The following is a 17,376-nucleotide window of genomic DNA, read 5'->3' as shown; positions in this document are numbered from 1 at the left end:
TCTTAAATAACAATTGGAAGATACAAGTAAAACAACATCAAGTCAATAGTTAAAGTTGTTTGTACTATTTTGTGTAGATATTATTTAACTTAAGGACAGACCACAATCTTTACTTACTTACTTACTTACTTGCGCCTGTTACTCCTAATGGAGCATAGGCCACCGACCACTATTCCCCGACCCACTCTGTCCTGGACCACAATCTTTACTTAACCTTTAATTTCACTTTATTTTTATTTATCTCATATATGTTCTGATATATTATGTCTTATTTTAAAAATAAATAAATATTATAAATAATATATTTTCGATTGACCTATACAATGAATTATTTTATAATTTACATATATAAACAATCTTATTAAAATTGTTTAATATACATCCAAATACTAAAACATTATAATGCTTTACAATACCGCACTCCTACTATTTATAAGAATCACAAATTATTTGACATTATATCATATTTTTATTATTTATTTCATTATTAATCATTCTATATATATAATATTATTGAATGTATAATTCTATATTTCATTTTAATAATTATTCAATTATCTCTAAGTTACATTATGAATGTTTATCACATAAATAGTGAATAACCGATTACAGTTTTCAATTATCAATAACATAAATTATTGATTATTTAACATTGTAAATAAACATTGATAAATGATAATTAAGAAAATTGATTTAGTTTAATGAATTTTGTAAATAATGAAAAAAAGTAGTGATAATGATAGAAAACAACATATATATTTTATTCAGAGAGGGGTTTTGTGGATATTATAGTAATTTAATAGTTGAATTCATGAGTCAATTGAAGCCAGACCATTATGGAAAACCTGAAAGCACTGGACGGCGCAATTTCGTGGATTGTTTGAAGTTAGACATTAATACCGTTGGATGCTAGCTGGCTTAATGGTCTAGAGGTTAAGTGTTCGCGCGCGAGACTGATAGGTCCTGGGTTCGAATCTCACGGGGCGGGATCGTGGATGCGCACTGCTGAGGAATCCCGTAACAGAATGAAACGGCGGCCCCGTGTTTCCAGGTTTCTCATGGTGGTCTAACTTTAACTGACTCATGAATCCAACTATTAAAATGTACATTTCAATGTCGTTTTTATTAAATGAAACCATAGTCAAGCCAGTATTGGACATATGACTAATTTGAGTGACCAATGACTGAATTATAATGGAAAGAATAAATTTAATTGTAATACCCTTTCCATCAAGCAAATCAAGTGACTAGAATAGTCGAAAAGTAAACCACCACATTCAGTTACATCAGTCACTAAATAGAATAAAAGCCGCTCTGAAGTTTCTTATTTTATTTAATAGTAGTGGATGCTTTAGTAGCTTTTATAAACCTATTGAACACTATAATTTATTGTATCGTACACTATTATCTTAATATTAACATGAAGAGAAAACATCAAAAGATTGAGTGAAATAACTGTGACAATCAAATTTACTTAAATAAATTTGAAATTTGAATTTCATGTACAATGAGTTGATATTACGCAGCCAAATTTCAATGGTATCTTCTTTCCATTACAAGATATGATAAAAACTTTTCCGTCCTCTCACAGAATTTTCTTCATTTAACTTCCAAAAGTTCACTCGACAAGGGTTATCTACAGTTGGAGGTGTTTCTCATACCAAACTGACGTTAATAGGAGAACCACTAAAAATTAAATAACATCAAACAGATTTTATGCTCGAGCTTTTAATTTCTGATTAATAAACAGAAACAAATTCACAAGTAGTTGATCTTTGGTTACTTATATACCGTGGTAAGATGAACTATCTAGACACAAAGTTCAGTGAAGCCTGGATTTACGAAATCAGTGAAGTCAAGAGCGAGACGGTATCTTATTGATAAAGCTTCATTTTAATCACATTGAAAGAAAAACTGTTTAAAGCTTTAGTTGCGTACAACTTTATACCAACTGAAATATTTTACTTGAATATTCAATATTTGATCTCATATATAATAGTTAGTAAGAACTGGAAACGAGACCCACATTTAGACAAAACAAATATTCAGTCCTTATGGATTTTAAACGTTCAGTATGTAGTAAAACTACCTTAAAATTAAATGAAATTCTGATATAATCACAATATAAGGTTTCTAAAAAAAATAAAATATGTTGAATTTGCTTATTTATCTATCCTTGTATCACATTTTACAGTTTCCCAACTATAAAATTTCAACATTTACACTAATCGTTTGTTGACAAGAAAATGTAAAATGAATTAATTTGAAACAAAAAAACAAACTACGATCTATTTTGCTTTTACTATTTGTTAGTTTTTTTCACAACATGACTAAAAGTTATCTTCGTTATTCTTTATTTTACTGAACAAAACTAAATTGTTTCATAAAATACAACTTCATACAATCCTTAGTAACTATGATCAAAATTGTAATATATTATCATTTCGTTCATTCTATACTTAAGTACAAAAGAAAAATTCTAAAATTTTCCCAAAAAATTTAATTAAAACGTATTGCGGAAAATTATTTTAACTCTTTCCGCTGAGTAATATACACTAAATTTACTTCACATTCTTTAAATTTGAAAAATGAAAAATTGTTCAGTTGAAAAATGCATAACTTTCTATTTTTCGATTATATTATATCGTATATATTCGGAAAACGGCATTTTTCATGTGAAACTAAGAAAATATAACTTGTATCCAATTGAAATTTTATCAATGAATTTCTATTTTCATTACTTTTTATCAATAAAAATATCATTCTGAAATGTCAAAAAACTGTAATAAGCCCATGGTTAGTTTTTATGTTCAATGATCTACCTATTAAAATGAATAGAAATATAAACTAATAATTTATTCAGAAGTTTGATGTTAATTTTCATAAATGTCATTCTTTGCAAATGAAATTCTACAGTTATTAGATAAATTACATTGAAAGATTATAATTTTCCCTTTAGGGTTCATTACTTAAAAAGCAAAAAAATAGATGAATCCTCTAAAACCATGTTTAAATTCATAGTCAGCAGTGGAATAATTTCAATATTTAATTTTATTCAACAAGATCATGGTGAATTCACTGACATTTGGAAATGTGTTGGCTAAATTTTCAAAACATGCGATTCTTTTAAAAATTTATTCATTAGATATACCTACATTTGAATGTTAATATTCACTTTACAACAAGAAACAAAATATTTATCGTTTCAAACCCCGCTGTTACCGATTAAATATGATTTTGTTAATAAAAGGTTTGCAGGTTGTACTATTACTAAAACAAGTCTTGTAATTAAAGTACCAGCTGCCTATAAACATGTATTTTTCATCTATATTTAAAACAAAAATTCATCTATGCTATTTACCCGTTATTCAGTTGGTGATTACTTTAACCATTATTATCCTTCAATTAATTTAACAAAATAATGATGAAACTGTGTATAATTTAACTACCCTCTTCATGTATTTACAGATTACGATTCTCTGTAAACTAATGCAAATTTGAGATAATCATTGTAATCAAAATTGGAAATTTAAAAGTTATAGTTCCAAGAGCGCTCACTTTTTTAAAGGTATGATTGTCATGTGTTGAATACGTAGATTTATTCTCAAAACAAGAAGATAATAAAAAAGTACTTAATATCATGTTATTTGATGTTCTTACATTCTTTGATGTTTATTGTTACTTCTATATATAATTCCATATACATTTATAAATATTCGAATTATTCGATTGATGAAGTCTCCAAACAAGATAGAATTATTTTAAAGGTTAAAAGAATATTCATCTATACGCAATGTTTAGTAATAATAAATAGAATTATCTTTTTTATGTTTCACATATTCAACTAATTAATGTTAATGAAATTATTACATAGTACTCAGTTAGATCAAATGAATTAAATATCTTGCATTGAGTTTATAGGAACTGTTATTGATTAAATTCCTTCCCAACCTCTCAAATCCCATCGTGTATTTCTCTTCTAACATCTAGTTTTATAGCATTCCCATTTTATATTGAGTAATTTAATTAATAAATAAAAGTGAAACGTCTTATTGGTAATATGTGTATTCCTCAGACGTTTGCCTTCATTATAAAGAGCGAATCATAGTAGCAATTGATAATGTTTAATTATCTGTCAAATATAGCTTTCTATATATATATATATATATATATATATATATATATATATATATATATATATGAATGATAGATATGGTGGTTATACCCTTTTTAAATTCTGCTTATCATGAATTAACCGGTAAATTTATATTCTATGTTCCCCTTAATTGTAAACAGGAGTATTTGCCAGGGTACATCAGGCTATTTAAATATTATAAGACAGACGAGTGTATGTATGACTTATTTAGTGGCTTATTAGTTGTTCAAACAACTTTGATTCATTTCACTTGTTTTACCAATAACTTCATATGCAATTTACTACATTATTCATTCAGATCCAACTGAAAATATTCATAATAATTATCGACTAATTATGCAAGAGTAATATTCACCTAATTATATTATCATATTCTTAAAAAAAACATAAAACGCTTTATTATTAAAACAACCATGCAAAGTTAAACGGTTTAGATTTTTAACTCATTTTTGTATTGGTTGTTTGATTCTTTCCATTGATGTTTAGGACTATAAATTTTCAGTCTCTTAATCACTTGGATTTGTAATTTGTTAAAAATTCACAGCTCAATTTCATCAGTTCTTATAGTTTCCTATTCACTTTGAAATAATGTTTCGACTTTACACATAGATACATGATCTTCATATATATCTTTTAAAAAATAATTTCTTACAGTGGTATTAGTTTTACGAAAATTTATGTTGTCAATATTGGTATGTTATAAAATATATTAGGTATGAGATATTATATATATACAATAGACGGATATATAAAGAATTTCACATACTGTATACAACGAAATTTAAACTGACTTTCTTCTTTTGCTAATGAACTTGATTGGACATTTAAATTATTTTAGATTTCTAGGATAAGTAAGCAATATTAATCTTCACTACATTATAATTGTAATCTAAGAAGTTCTAATTGTATTATATTCTTTTACATCATCTTAAGAAATGGATTATGCACAATTAGTTTTAAAAATATTATTCGTACGCAATAGTAAGCTGGGGGTTGAGTGTTGTAAGTTTCGCATTAAAATTCATATGAATTCTTTAACTACTAAACAGAAACATCTATTGAACTTCATTTGTGAGAATGTAACTGGAACGAAACAATTCAATATCACCCTGCTTTTAATACCTTAAAACCGTTTAAAAATAAGCTATATTGTTAAAGTAATTAATTAAATTATATCAATATAATATTCATTCCTTTTACTTCCAAAAACGTTTAGCATCATAATAAATAAGCCTAATCTTCTGTACTTGTCCAAAATATTAGGCTTGAATAAAAAACTATCTTTTTGGATTAACAAAAATGATCTCCCATACAGGAATGAATTTAGTTACCCAGTGTTAAATATTCAGCAAAGTTTACTGCGTACTTTACTTCAATGGTAATGAGAGATAATGATTACAGTACATAGGACTTCGGTTACAATATTGTGAGATTTTATCAGAAAGACAGATCGCACAAAAATCGGCCCCTTTATTGTTAGTTTGTAAACACTTACTCATTTGATCTTATATACTACCCTTGTTATTTTTGAATGAAATTTTAGTTTTTAAAACATGATAGTTATGAAAACTAGAAATCTCTTTTCATTCACAATCACGACTACAAACTGAAGCTAAAAAATTTCATGGTTCACAAATTTGAATATGGTTTATTAGTATAATCGATATTTATTCGGGATGTGTTTTTTTAGTGAAAAACTCATTAGCTATTTCTTTTCAGAATATGTTCCAGTGGGATACTATTGAATTTATAATCACTACAGTATATACTTGACAACTTAAAATTAATGAATAATAACGCAAATCACAAAAGATATTAATAAAAAATGTGGTAATATTAATATATCAAACTGTAGAGAATTAGCACAACCAATAATCAGAGAATAAGGATGACTGGCAGAATGTGCTGTCTTGAAGCACGTTTCATAATAAGAAATATAACACTCTGATAACTGTTTTATTGAAGAGTTGAAAGAAACACAATGACAAAGAAAACTACCACAAAGTGTATTCAATGCATTGTTCCGGTTATCAATAATGAAACTGACTTGATAATATAGTATCATTAATCAACAAGGGAATTTTTTTATTAGGCTAAAAAACTCATCCATCAAAAGGGTTTTCAAAATATGTTTTCAACATTGTATCTGACACGAAAATATTGTGAAATGTGTTTGGTTGTTTGAAGACAAAGTTGTCACGATTGATGACGTAATAAGAACAGAATTTTTTTAAATAATAGATTAATTTATTCGGAAACTAAAATAATATCGGTCATAAATTATATTTAGAATTACTTTTTTATGGTTGACACTGATGAATTCAACGTTGAATATCAGAATTCAGACTAGCTTCACAATTGTAATTACTTGAAATCATCCAATCCAATAAATAATAGGTATGCATGATAAATAAATTATAAAATTAAAACTATACACTCGAATTATGTCAATTTAAAAATGAAATACTGATTCATGAATAATTGTGTTTTTTTCGTAGACATTCCAGTTTTTGTGACAAAAACTGTAGAAATTTTGTTTTGTCAGCCATATAACCCACGTTTTCATGATTGCCAATTAACTTGATGTTTAAGAATGAGAAGACATTTTATGAATCACCTAGATTCTTTGAATCAATCTTTCTTACATAGAGTAAGTGAGAATTAACATAATAAAATGAATTTTTCCATACACCTACCACAAATATCCTCACTTCTGCAGACTGATCAAGGGCATTAAAAGTATACAACATTCGGCTAATATGACCGATGAGAGTTAGTTGGTGTTCAAGACACCAGCGAACTATACAAAGACTAAAGAACATTTTATGTTACGTTCATAACGATGTAGGTTTATACAAATATACAGTATAATTAAGAAACAAAATGATACATGGCTGTTAGTTAATAACTTCCACCAAACAACCATCTGTTTTCACAATCCTTTCCCCAGCAATATTTTTAATATTCACTACTATAGAATGATTCAGTTTATTATCGATCATTATAGTCATTTTGAAATTACTCATCGCATTAGACAATGTTGAACCATATTTCATCATTTAGTTGATTAGGACAACACTAAAAATAGATATTGTATATAATTCAACTTATTGATGTAAGGGAAAAACATAAAAATATGATAATCTTCTAAGGTACTTAGAATTAAACAAATAAATGAAAATGAAATCTCATCTCATTAATATGAATAATGTAGACATGAATATATAATTCACTTCTGTGAACTGAATTTTACATTATTTTCTTTTCCCTCCCTTTCTCTCTCTCTTTCTATATATATATATATATATATATATATATATATATAATAGAATCGGTAGGGATATAACTCAACTTACAGGTTTACAAACAACATTAATTGTTGTTAATGAAGTTAGACTGATTGTTTTATTCACAAATCCAGGTTACCGTTTGAATCCTATCAAGGTACAACTGAAACCAAAACCTTGAAACGGAAAAACTTGTCAGTACATAGAAAATTTAAAAACTAGTTATAATCACGTTACTACTCTAAGTTTTAAAGTTTGAAATTGAAGTCATTCATTATTGAATCCTTTCATAAATAAGTAAAAAAGATCAAGATAGAAAAATATATAAGTCCAATTTAGTTAGTTGTATAACATATTGTTTTTTTCAACTTTTGACGTTCTTGTTATCTCGTTTTTAGAAAAGTCAACGTTTTTTCATTAATTCACCTATTTACTAGTTTTTTTTAGACTGCTGGTGAATTATCTTTAAATAATGTAAACATATTTTAAGTGAAAGTTCACGTTAACTGTCATTCTGTCTTTATAAATAGGACATAATGAATAAAAGTAAACAACTCGAACTTTATATAAGTAGTACAGTTAAAGAATATGTAAATATTTTTATCTGTACACTTCGAAGTTAATTAGTCAGAATATGTAGACAGTATAAAATAGAAGACTAAGATAATTTTCTCTGAAATACAGAATTATAATGTAGTGAATGTAATGTTAAAAGATCTTTTTCTTCATTCTTTTAAAATATTGAATTAGCTAAATTTAAATGATTGAACAGTTTAATTAACTTTAATTAATATTAACACATTGAATGATTGATTTGTACATTTCTATTAGAAATTTTCTACCAAGTTAATCGTATTTTGTATAAACAAGTTATGCACACATCGAAATAGTTCGATGTTAGTTGGAAATGAATTTACGATCAACTCTAATCTAATGTACTCTTAGAAAATTATGTTTCATGAATACATAAATATGTGTATATCATAAACCAGTTCTTGCTAATCAAGTTACTCATTGATCGTTTGAAAATCAATTAGTATTTTGTTCCTTGTTAGAAAAAATAAAACATACATTAGCAATAATAATAATAGTTAAAAAAATTATTATTACTAATGTAACTCATAATTCGTTTGTTATCTGGTTCGGTAGTAGAATTGTCTATAGTTGAATCGATTTATTCAATGAAAAATAAATAGGACATAGAAAGTATATATATATATTTCCAGTTTCATGTCCTGTTTTCATCGTTTCTATGTGGAGTAAATAATTATCTTTAAAACAATTAATTTCCCTCAGAACAACACATACTCTCAATTAAGTTATATATGTCAGAGTGTTATTAGTTATACTACTTTGTATACCGATAAAAACCATGCTAATTCACAGTTAAAGTAACTATTTGTTTCAGATTTTCGTTCAAAACATCTTAAATTTCAATATCGAAATCAAATTATTTTGCTTTGCTTTAAAAGTATCAAAAACATATATACATATGAAATATTTCACTTACTTATCTCCTGCTAGTAATTAAAAAGTCATCTCATTGTTTATCCTCCCAAAATATCTTCTTGAAGAAAATATTGACAAGATTTTTCTCATTTGCAGACTAGTCCCAGTCAAGCACATACTTCACAACATTCCATAAGTTACTCATTACTAGTTTTTCATTGTTTTTTTTCTAATAAAAAACTAGTAAAGTATTGAATTACGCTATGGCCTATTGGGAAGTATGCAAAGACTAGAAGAAATTACATTGAGCACAAGGGATTCAATGAAATTATTATATAGTAGGTCCATCATTCCGTTTTTGAACATATCGAATACAGAGAAGAGAGAAATAAAATGAATACTTGAAACACTTTTCAATTTTCCATTAACACACAATATATACATATTTCAGTGAATATGGGTTTTCAAGCTAAACTTGGTGTGTATGCCAATGTGTGTTTGTCGATGCGAAGTGTATACAGTTAAATTAGTGACCTTAACTTTCATACTGGTTTAAGATGTAGATTGATTGTTCACCTTATTTCCAATGTCAGTGCACAATTCATTTCTGATTGGACCAAAAATGATGAAACTTTTAATCCCTACGTTTACATATTTATGATTGGTGGGTACTTTTTATGTACGTTACACAGGCTTATACTAACGTAGTCAAATCGAATACACTTTGTGTTTAAGTGATAACATCTTAAAACTTTCTTCCGTACAGAATTTTAATCTTGTAGTTACTGCCTTACAAAATATGTTTCTTCAGACAAAATTGGGCATACATAGCGTTTTAGGAATTAAGCATAAACGACAGACCCAGTTATGTGTTCCTGTGTTCAGACTATTTAGTCATTGATAAGTTCTTTGTATTATTTTGAAAATATATATCCCATAAGACTAAAGATATTCGAGTTTAATACAGGAATGTTATTGTTTCTAATTTGTTGAGTTTATAGCAGAAGTGAAAAATATTTAAGAACTTTCGTCTAAATTTGATCGGATAGTTTCACGGTATTTGGGCGCGAAGTTGATGTGAAACACTAATAAGGAAAAGTGTATTTGTAAAATCTAAGCGAATGAATTTAAAGTAAGCCCGACGTTTCACCTGGCAATCTGGTCCAAGATTTTTCATGGAAATACAATCAAACATCAAAACTATCCTTTAAAATATATTGAAAGTAAACATAGATCCAGAGCTTTATTAGTGTTTCAGGGACGTAACAGACATCGTTATTCAAGTTCAATGTTCGGATCTAAAAGATTATGTATAATATCTAAGGCTCTCTTAACAGGAATATTGGTGAAGAATGAGCATGCATCAAAACTTGCCATTAATTCATCTTCTATGGGAATAGTGGTGATAATGTCATTTAACTCATTAGGATGTTTTATTCCGTATTTGATTACACTTTCATATGGTTTAAGAATCTTGGCTAGGTACCTAGAAAGACTGTAGGTTGGCGAATTTATATAAGCAAACAGAGGTTTTAGTGGGACATCTGTTTTATGTATTTTTGGTAGCCTATAAGATATAGATTCAGAGAAAACCATAGAGATGATCCTTGTTTGAATTTTAAAGTCTGTAGCATTTTGGCCGTTCTGGCTTTCAACTTAAATGGCTCTACATATGTTATTCACCTTTTTTTCGTTAGGTCCACTGTAGAGATATTAGTTGACTTTTCTTTCATAATTAGAATTTATCATAACAACAGTGGTGTTTCCCTTTCCTGCCCCTATCATAACAATTTTTGTGTTTATGTATCTCTTCTAGAGCAAACACTTCTTCTTTAGATAGGTTAAGTGCATTCGGTTTTTGATTTAATAACGCAGCTGAGATTTTAATCCTCACAGCATTTGCTTGATCACTTGGAACATGGCTTTAAACATGCTCGATCAACGGAACAATTTCAGAAGGCAATTGTCGTGGTCTCTTGATATTGAAATTGAGATCCTTTTCAAATAGTGATAATTCATGTAGATTTAAATGTCTGTCAAATGGATTCACCATTATTTTTTATATCTAAATTCTTGGAGCTGTTTCGTCATTATTGGTTTTCGATGAATCTTGAAACATTTGTTCAAACTTTCTTATTTGACTTTTTAATGTTTAATTATATTTCCTTGAAAAGTCTTGGACCAGATTGCCAGGCAAAACTTTGGATTTACTTCAAATTCATTCTCTGAGATTTTACATATACATTATTTCTCCTTAAAAGTGAAATATATATAAAACAAACTGATTTGTAGTAGTGCAATGTTTTGTATCTAACGGTAGTAAATTTCCCAACTATTTTCATGTAATAATTACAAACTAAAACGTTTAATGTGACACATTCATGACAGATATCATTTAGTGACGATCGTCAATCATATTTAAACACTAATCATCCAATAGTTTGTTTGAACACAATAATTTTAGAAATTATACCGCAAGATGTTAAAGTGAGAGACTTTGCTAATCTCATTCGGCTGACAAAAATTTTATATCGTTGTCACATAACATTATTTAGGAAATAATGCCTTCAATTACTTGAGTTTCAGTGGTTGATTAAGATAATTAGATTAATTCTATTTTTAACAAGAAATATCAAATATCAGAAGGGGTTTTGTGGAGATTGTAGTAATTTAAACAGCTGAGATTATGAGTCAATTGAAGCCCGACCACCACGAAAAATCTGGAAGCACTAGACGGCCATTTCGTCCTATTGTAGGACCCCCAGCAGCGCGCATACACGACCCCGCTTGTGGGATTTGAACTCAGGACCCATCAGTCCCGCGCCAAGCGCTTAACCAACTAGGCCACTGAGCCGCCATCCAACGGTGTTAATGTCTAACTTCAACATATGCTCACTAGTGACTGGCTTCAAGATATATATCCTGGAGTTCTAGTGAGAAGCAGTGACCAGTGGAGGATGTGTCGCTCAACTTCGTGGATTAGTTGAAGTTAGGCATTAACACCGTCGGATGGCGGCTCAGTGGTCTAGTTGGTTAGGCGCTTGGCGCGAGAGTGATGGGTCCTGGGTTCGAATCCCACAAGCGGGGTCGTGTATGCGCACTGCTGGGGTCCTACAATAGGACGAAATGGCCGTCTAGTGCTTCCAGATTTTTCGTGGTGGTCGGGCTTCAATTGACGCATGATCTCAGCTGTTTAAATATCAAATAATTTAACCCAGTTTATACTGTATGCTCTAATTTATTTTGAAATGAGTTTTCATAAATTTTTTCTTATTGTCAAATCATGTGGAAGAACAGTTAGGCCTACAGGAAGTTGAATGTTTTATTATTTGACTGAATGAAACACTTTTCCATATAAGCGGTAAGTATGAATGATCTAATAAGGTAGCATTAAACATGTCAATCAATATCAGCACCTATACGTTTATCTCACATTGATTACTACGAGTTTAAAGCGAATATCTCAATTATTGTGAGATATCCAAAGCCTTGTGAAAAGTTGTAAAACATAATTGACAACTATACCGTTTTATCGTTTCAGACATATAAAAATATGACACTGGTGTATACCTCGAAAGTTAATTTGATTCAAACATCAAAAAGAAAACATGAACACTTACAACACTGTTTTTTCTGCAACCAATTCAATTTTAGTGCAGTTTTGTGTATGTGAAACTAATGTTACTTTTTGCTTGAAATAGAAGACTAAGTTGAAGACTGATCATTATACAGAATTTGTTTTCTACAAGATTTCATCTACTAAAGACTAAAGGAACTTGAGGTATAAATATTTTGAATATTTTTACTTCAGAGGTTTTTAATTGCCAAAGCAATGACTAATCGCAACACAATTTTTATATAGATACCTTATACAGTTATTCAGTTAGATTTGCTTTCTATAAATTATTTTAAGTAGTAAAAATAGCTTTCCACACGTTTTACCTATATGCTTTTTACTCGTTTAATTATCTTATAAATTAAAGAAAAATAAGGGCAACAAACACTGATGAAAAAATAACCGGTTAGTACATGTATATCTGATGTTTGATTTTATGCCATGCCTTTTCATATGAAATGTGCATATTTGAACGTAAAATGTGTAAACTAGGCTTCAAATTCGATTTTTCGCTGTCTGGCTTACTAATAACTAATAAAATTTTCCAACCTTGATTACTGATTGGTACATTCTAGCAAACCGTATGCACTCTATTTATCCTATTTCTAATACCTGTCGTTCAATCGATGATTTACTATTCTCTTGCCTATTTCTCCTTTTATATTTCTTTTTTTCTGTTTCATCTGTCGGACAGACATAAATTGCACTGTGTAATGCATCAATAAAGAAGGGTTACTTTACTATGGTTGTGGTTGTTGTTACTGTTGGAATAACTAATATAATCTACATATTTATCAGGCAGTCAGACGAAAGACTGAAAAAAAAACTTACTTTCACTAGAAGACTAAAAATGAAAAATGGGTGTGATTAAACAAAATGCTTAAAGCAATGGTTCTTTTTTCATTAGCATATACATGCTTCTACATCGAAGATGTATAACCTACAGAATTTGTTGTACAGAGAAATATACACAAACATGCCCGGTATTTGGAATAAGAAGATATTTATTATTTTAATACTTTAGCTGTCGACAATGAATAAAAAATTTTTTCGAATAACTACAACTTATGCAATTGAAATTATACGCATAATTTTTTAAAATTTTTACCCATTCTACAACCGTTTAATGAACAAACTTGAAATGATGAACATATTGTATAACGAAACAAGTTGAGAAAAGTCTTGTGTTTAATCCTGAAAAAGATACCATGAATCTCATTTAGGAAATGAAAATATTCCATAAACTGATTATAGAGTCTTTATGCGAATAAGCTAAAGTTGATTATCAAGTCTAAACCTGTACAATTTGTGTATTGTAATTTATACTGTCTTATCAGAACAGTGTTTTGGTAAATTGAATTAATTGGCTGATACAAATGCATGATCCATTCTATCATTAACTGTATTATAAGTAATGCTGAAATGCTTTTCATACTAGATAAAATAGAATTAATAGTAATAACAGTGCTGATATTTTGGTAATAAAATCTTCAATAGTATTGAATACTTGCGATTCCAACAGAGTGTTTAGGTCTTTTAGTGTCTGAAGTTGAAGTTAGCAGTTTGACATTTAGAATGATCTGGTGTAAGGTTATTCAAACTGGCCGCCGTTCAATATATGGTATGGACACATCCATTTAAAAACAATTAAAATAATAAAAAACTGGCATACATTCAGTTAGATGATTGACAAAAGTGCTTTTTGTAAAAAAATAAGTAGTAGACCATACAAAAGAAAAACGAAAAATGGTTGAGTGACTACCAATTCAAAAATACCAACTTCGACTAATAAAAAAGTAAAACACTTTCCTTTGGATATATTATACTATCCTCTTTCAGGAAATTCAGTAAATGGCCAGTTAGTTACCCAGCTCACGGTGTTAACACGAGTAGACTTATTTAATAGCTGAGGTACTGGAGTAGAGGTAAAAGCTAAAGCTAAAGTGCATCGAATATACTTATTAGCCCTTTTTAAATTGTGCATTCAACTATGATACACAACGACTCCAGCATCTGAAATGCTTCTTTCACATCCGTAAATAAAAAATAACATAGATTAATACGCTCTTTATAATTTTCTGATATATTCTTTGTTTTCTCATAGGATTATACGTCTTTTACTCGAACATTGTTCATCAACACCATGGATAGTAGATGAGACACAACCAGATGGTTTGACTGCATTACACTTGGCTTCATTAAATGGAAATATGGAAGCTGTAGATCTTCTTTTGCAAGCAGGCGCTAGTCCAAATCTTGTAGTTCGTCGTCCAGCTGGCTTGTCTCCATTAAATGGATGTGATGAAGAAAAATTAGGCTCTGTATTTACACCTCTTCATTTGGCTGTTCACAAAGCACATCCAGATGTTGTATGCTTATTACTATGTTATAGAGCTAGAGCGGCTTGTCGCAGTGGAGCAGGACGTAGTCCAATGCAATTAGCTTTAAATGCTCTTGGACAAACACACGAGTCTCAGGTAAGTTAATTTAAACAATACTTCCAAATATGAAGGATTTTGTTTAGTTACTACAATTTTTATCAGACATCTAGGCTATTGATTTAAATATATTCAGTGAAAAATTCACTAAAGACTACTGTTGATACATCCATTAAAACGCCCGTTGTGAAATCAAAAATCTGGTTCTATTTATTTTATAAACACTTTATAAGTTGGATCGTATTTATCATTGGGATGAGCCTTTCATCCTATTTGGAACTGGTCAAATGAATGTAACTTCATTCTAGTGTTGATGTTCACATACACAGTCAAACCCAGTATCTTTTGTCTAGAACCCCAACAAGGCGGATGAGCATAAACAGCCACTAACTTGTGTCAACTTTATATCCGTTGAACACAACTCCAGGATTTTGTATGATTACTTGCCATTAGGCTTATTAATGTCAACTTAAACTCATGTCTCTATGGTCTTGGGACTTACATTTTCATTTTTACAAGTTCTTTATTTATAAAATAGTTTTCTAATTATAAAAGAAAATGATTTTCAACAAAGTAGCGTGAAGGTTAAAAACCAATTTTATTTCCTTTGGCTTGGTTAACAGGACAGTACAACTAGTCCTTACACATAGTATGCTCGAATATCTGAACGAAAACTCATATCTGAGAATTCATTTTCATTTTCATGTTGCTGTTATCTTTTCCAGTTAATTTAAAATCAGTAAAGGTATACATATTATCATAGCTTATTCTTATTAAAAAATTCAGCCATGATAAGTTTTAGTACACAGTGTACATATTTCGTATTACATCTCCCACAGCTTATCCACTTTGAAAGCTAACTTCGAGGGTTTGCAGGTCTCAATGTCAAAGTTGGAGATCATAGTTACTCTGAAAAAGTAACTTACATTAAGTCATGAAACGTCAGAAATACAATTTTCTACTCATTAGGACATCATAAGAATATTATTATTAACTTTGAGGTCAGTTGCAAAGCTGTTTTTATTGAGAATTGTATATCTAATTGAAAAATATTGGAAAATGGATTAAGAATTCTGTTTAAGACTATTCATCCATTAAGCTCATGTGTTTTTTTAGTTGTCGCAGTCTACACATAATCCTAATGGTTTGAAGGAGGAATTGGAACTCACCTTTTCGTACACAATAAATAACATTCCTTATGATAATTTAGCTGTAACTAATACTTCACAGATTATCATGTCCTAGAAGAGACTGTTAAATGTTTCAAATAGAAAAACTAGCCAGAAATTTACCATTTATATTTAACTGCCTAGTATATGTACCTATAAGTGCCTTCAAATTATCTGGTTATATTTTCATAACTGGATCACACACACATTTCTCTGTCCCAAAGATCTATCTTCATAACTGTCAAGCGTGATTTCTTAATCCGTGTTCAGAATCGTTTGAAAGCAAATGATGATTTTTTCTAGTGAGAATTACACAGTCGGTGATAAATCCACTTAATTAAAATGAGTAACACTTTGATAAAGTCATAAACACTGATACAATAATTTATATGAAAAAAGTCGACGAAATGTATTGACATACTTACTAAAAGTCATGGAATTTGACGTCACTCAAGTTTAAAGTCAGATCATTTATCCCTACTGAAGCTGATTTATGAGAATTCCATCACACTATGAGCTTTAATAATATCGACAGACGAATTTTAACTCAGTCACTTGGTAGTATTGCTTGTACGATTTATTTTTTTTGACAACTATATTTTCTGAAGAAGTTCGGCAAATTTTTCAACTACAGTCTTTGCATAGATATAGTCAAGTACAGTTAAAAAGAGATTGTTAGGAAAACTTTGTTGTTAAAGTGTAAATTATTATAGTTCATATAGAAAACGAGTAAATATAGTTTGTCAAAGACGTGAAGAAAACTCAAATAGTGAACAGTAACCGAAAGTTCGGACAAATTAATAATTAAGAGAAACAGTTATGCTTGTATAAAGGATACAGTATTTATATTCCGATAGTTACATTAAAAATGACTACACCGGGGTTAAAGTGAGTCGATGTTTTGTGCATTTAAAGTAGATCACATTTCGGGCACGAAATCTAAACTACTTGATTTCCATGCTGTTGGCTATGTTGACTGTAAGCTACTCGACAGTTTCAAATGAGAACAAAGCATTTTTCTATGGTTCTTCAATTTTAATGTTTCTTTGGTTTATATTGAACTCAGTACGAACACTGTTTTCTAAATGATTATCGTTTCAAGCATTTGCATACTTCAGTAATTAAAGAAGACAAATAGATTACTTCATTCACACCTTGGTAGCAAGTGCTCATAAGCCTATGCCCATGGTTCCTTATCGATTGACATAAGATGTTTATCATAAATGGTAGTTTCCTTGATTAGAACAAACGTAAAACAGTG

At 29.3% G+C, this 17,376-nt stretch overlaps 1 protein-coding gene across 1 annotated transcript in view; it reads left to right on the top strand.

The window, feature by feature from the left end:
* The window catches only part of MIB1 (E3 ubiquitin-protein ligase mib1), a 95,315-nt gene that overhangs the window by 60,397 nt on the left and 17,542 nt on the right, over nt 1–17,376 (top strand). The window contains exon 10 of the mRNA XM_051211991.1: nt 14,613–14,985. Within this exon, the coding sequence (XP_051072126.1) occupies nt 14,613–14,985 (373 nt within the window). The remainder of the gene's footprint in view (nt 1–14,612; nt 14,986–17,376) is intronic.

Source organism: Schistosoma haematobium, chromosome ZW (assembly GCF_000699445.3).
Source record: "Schistosoma haematobium chromosome ZW, whole genome shotgun sequence".
Lineage (NCBI taxonomy): Eukaryota > Metazoa > Platyhelminthes > Trematoda > Strigeidida > Schistosomatidae > Schistosoma > Schistosoma haematobium.
Note: the sequence above shows the minus strand (reverse complement) of the source record. Positions and strands in the feature narration are given on the sequence as shown.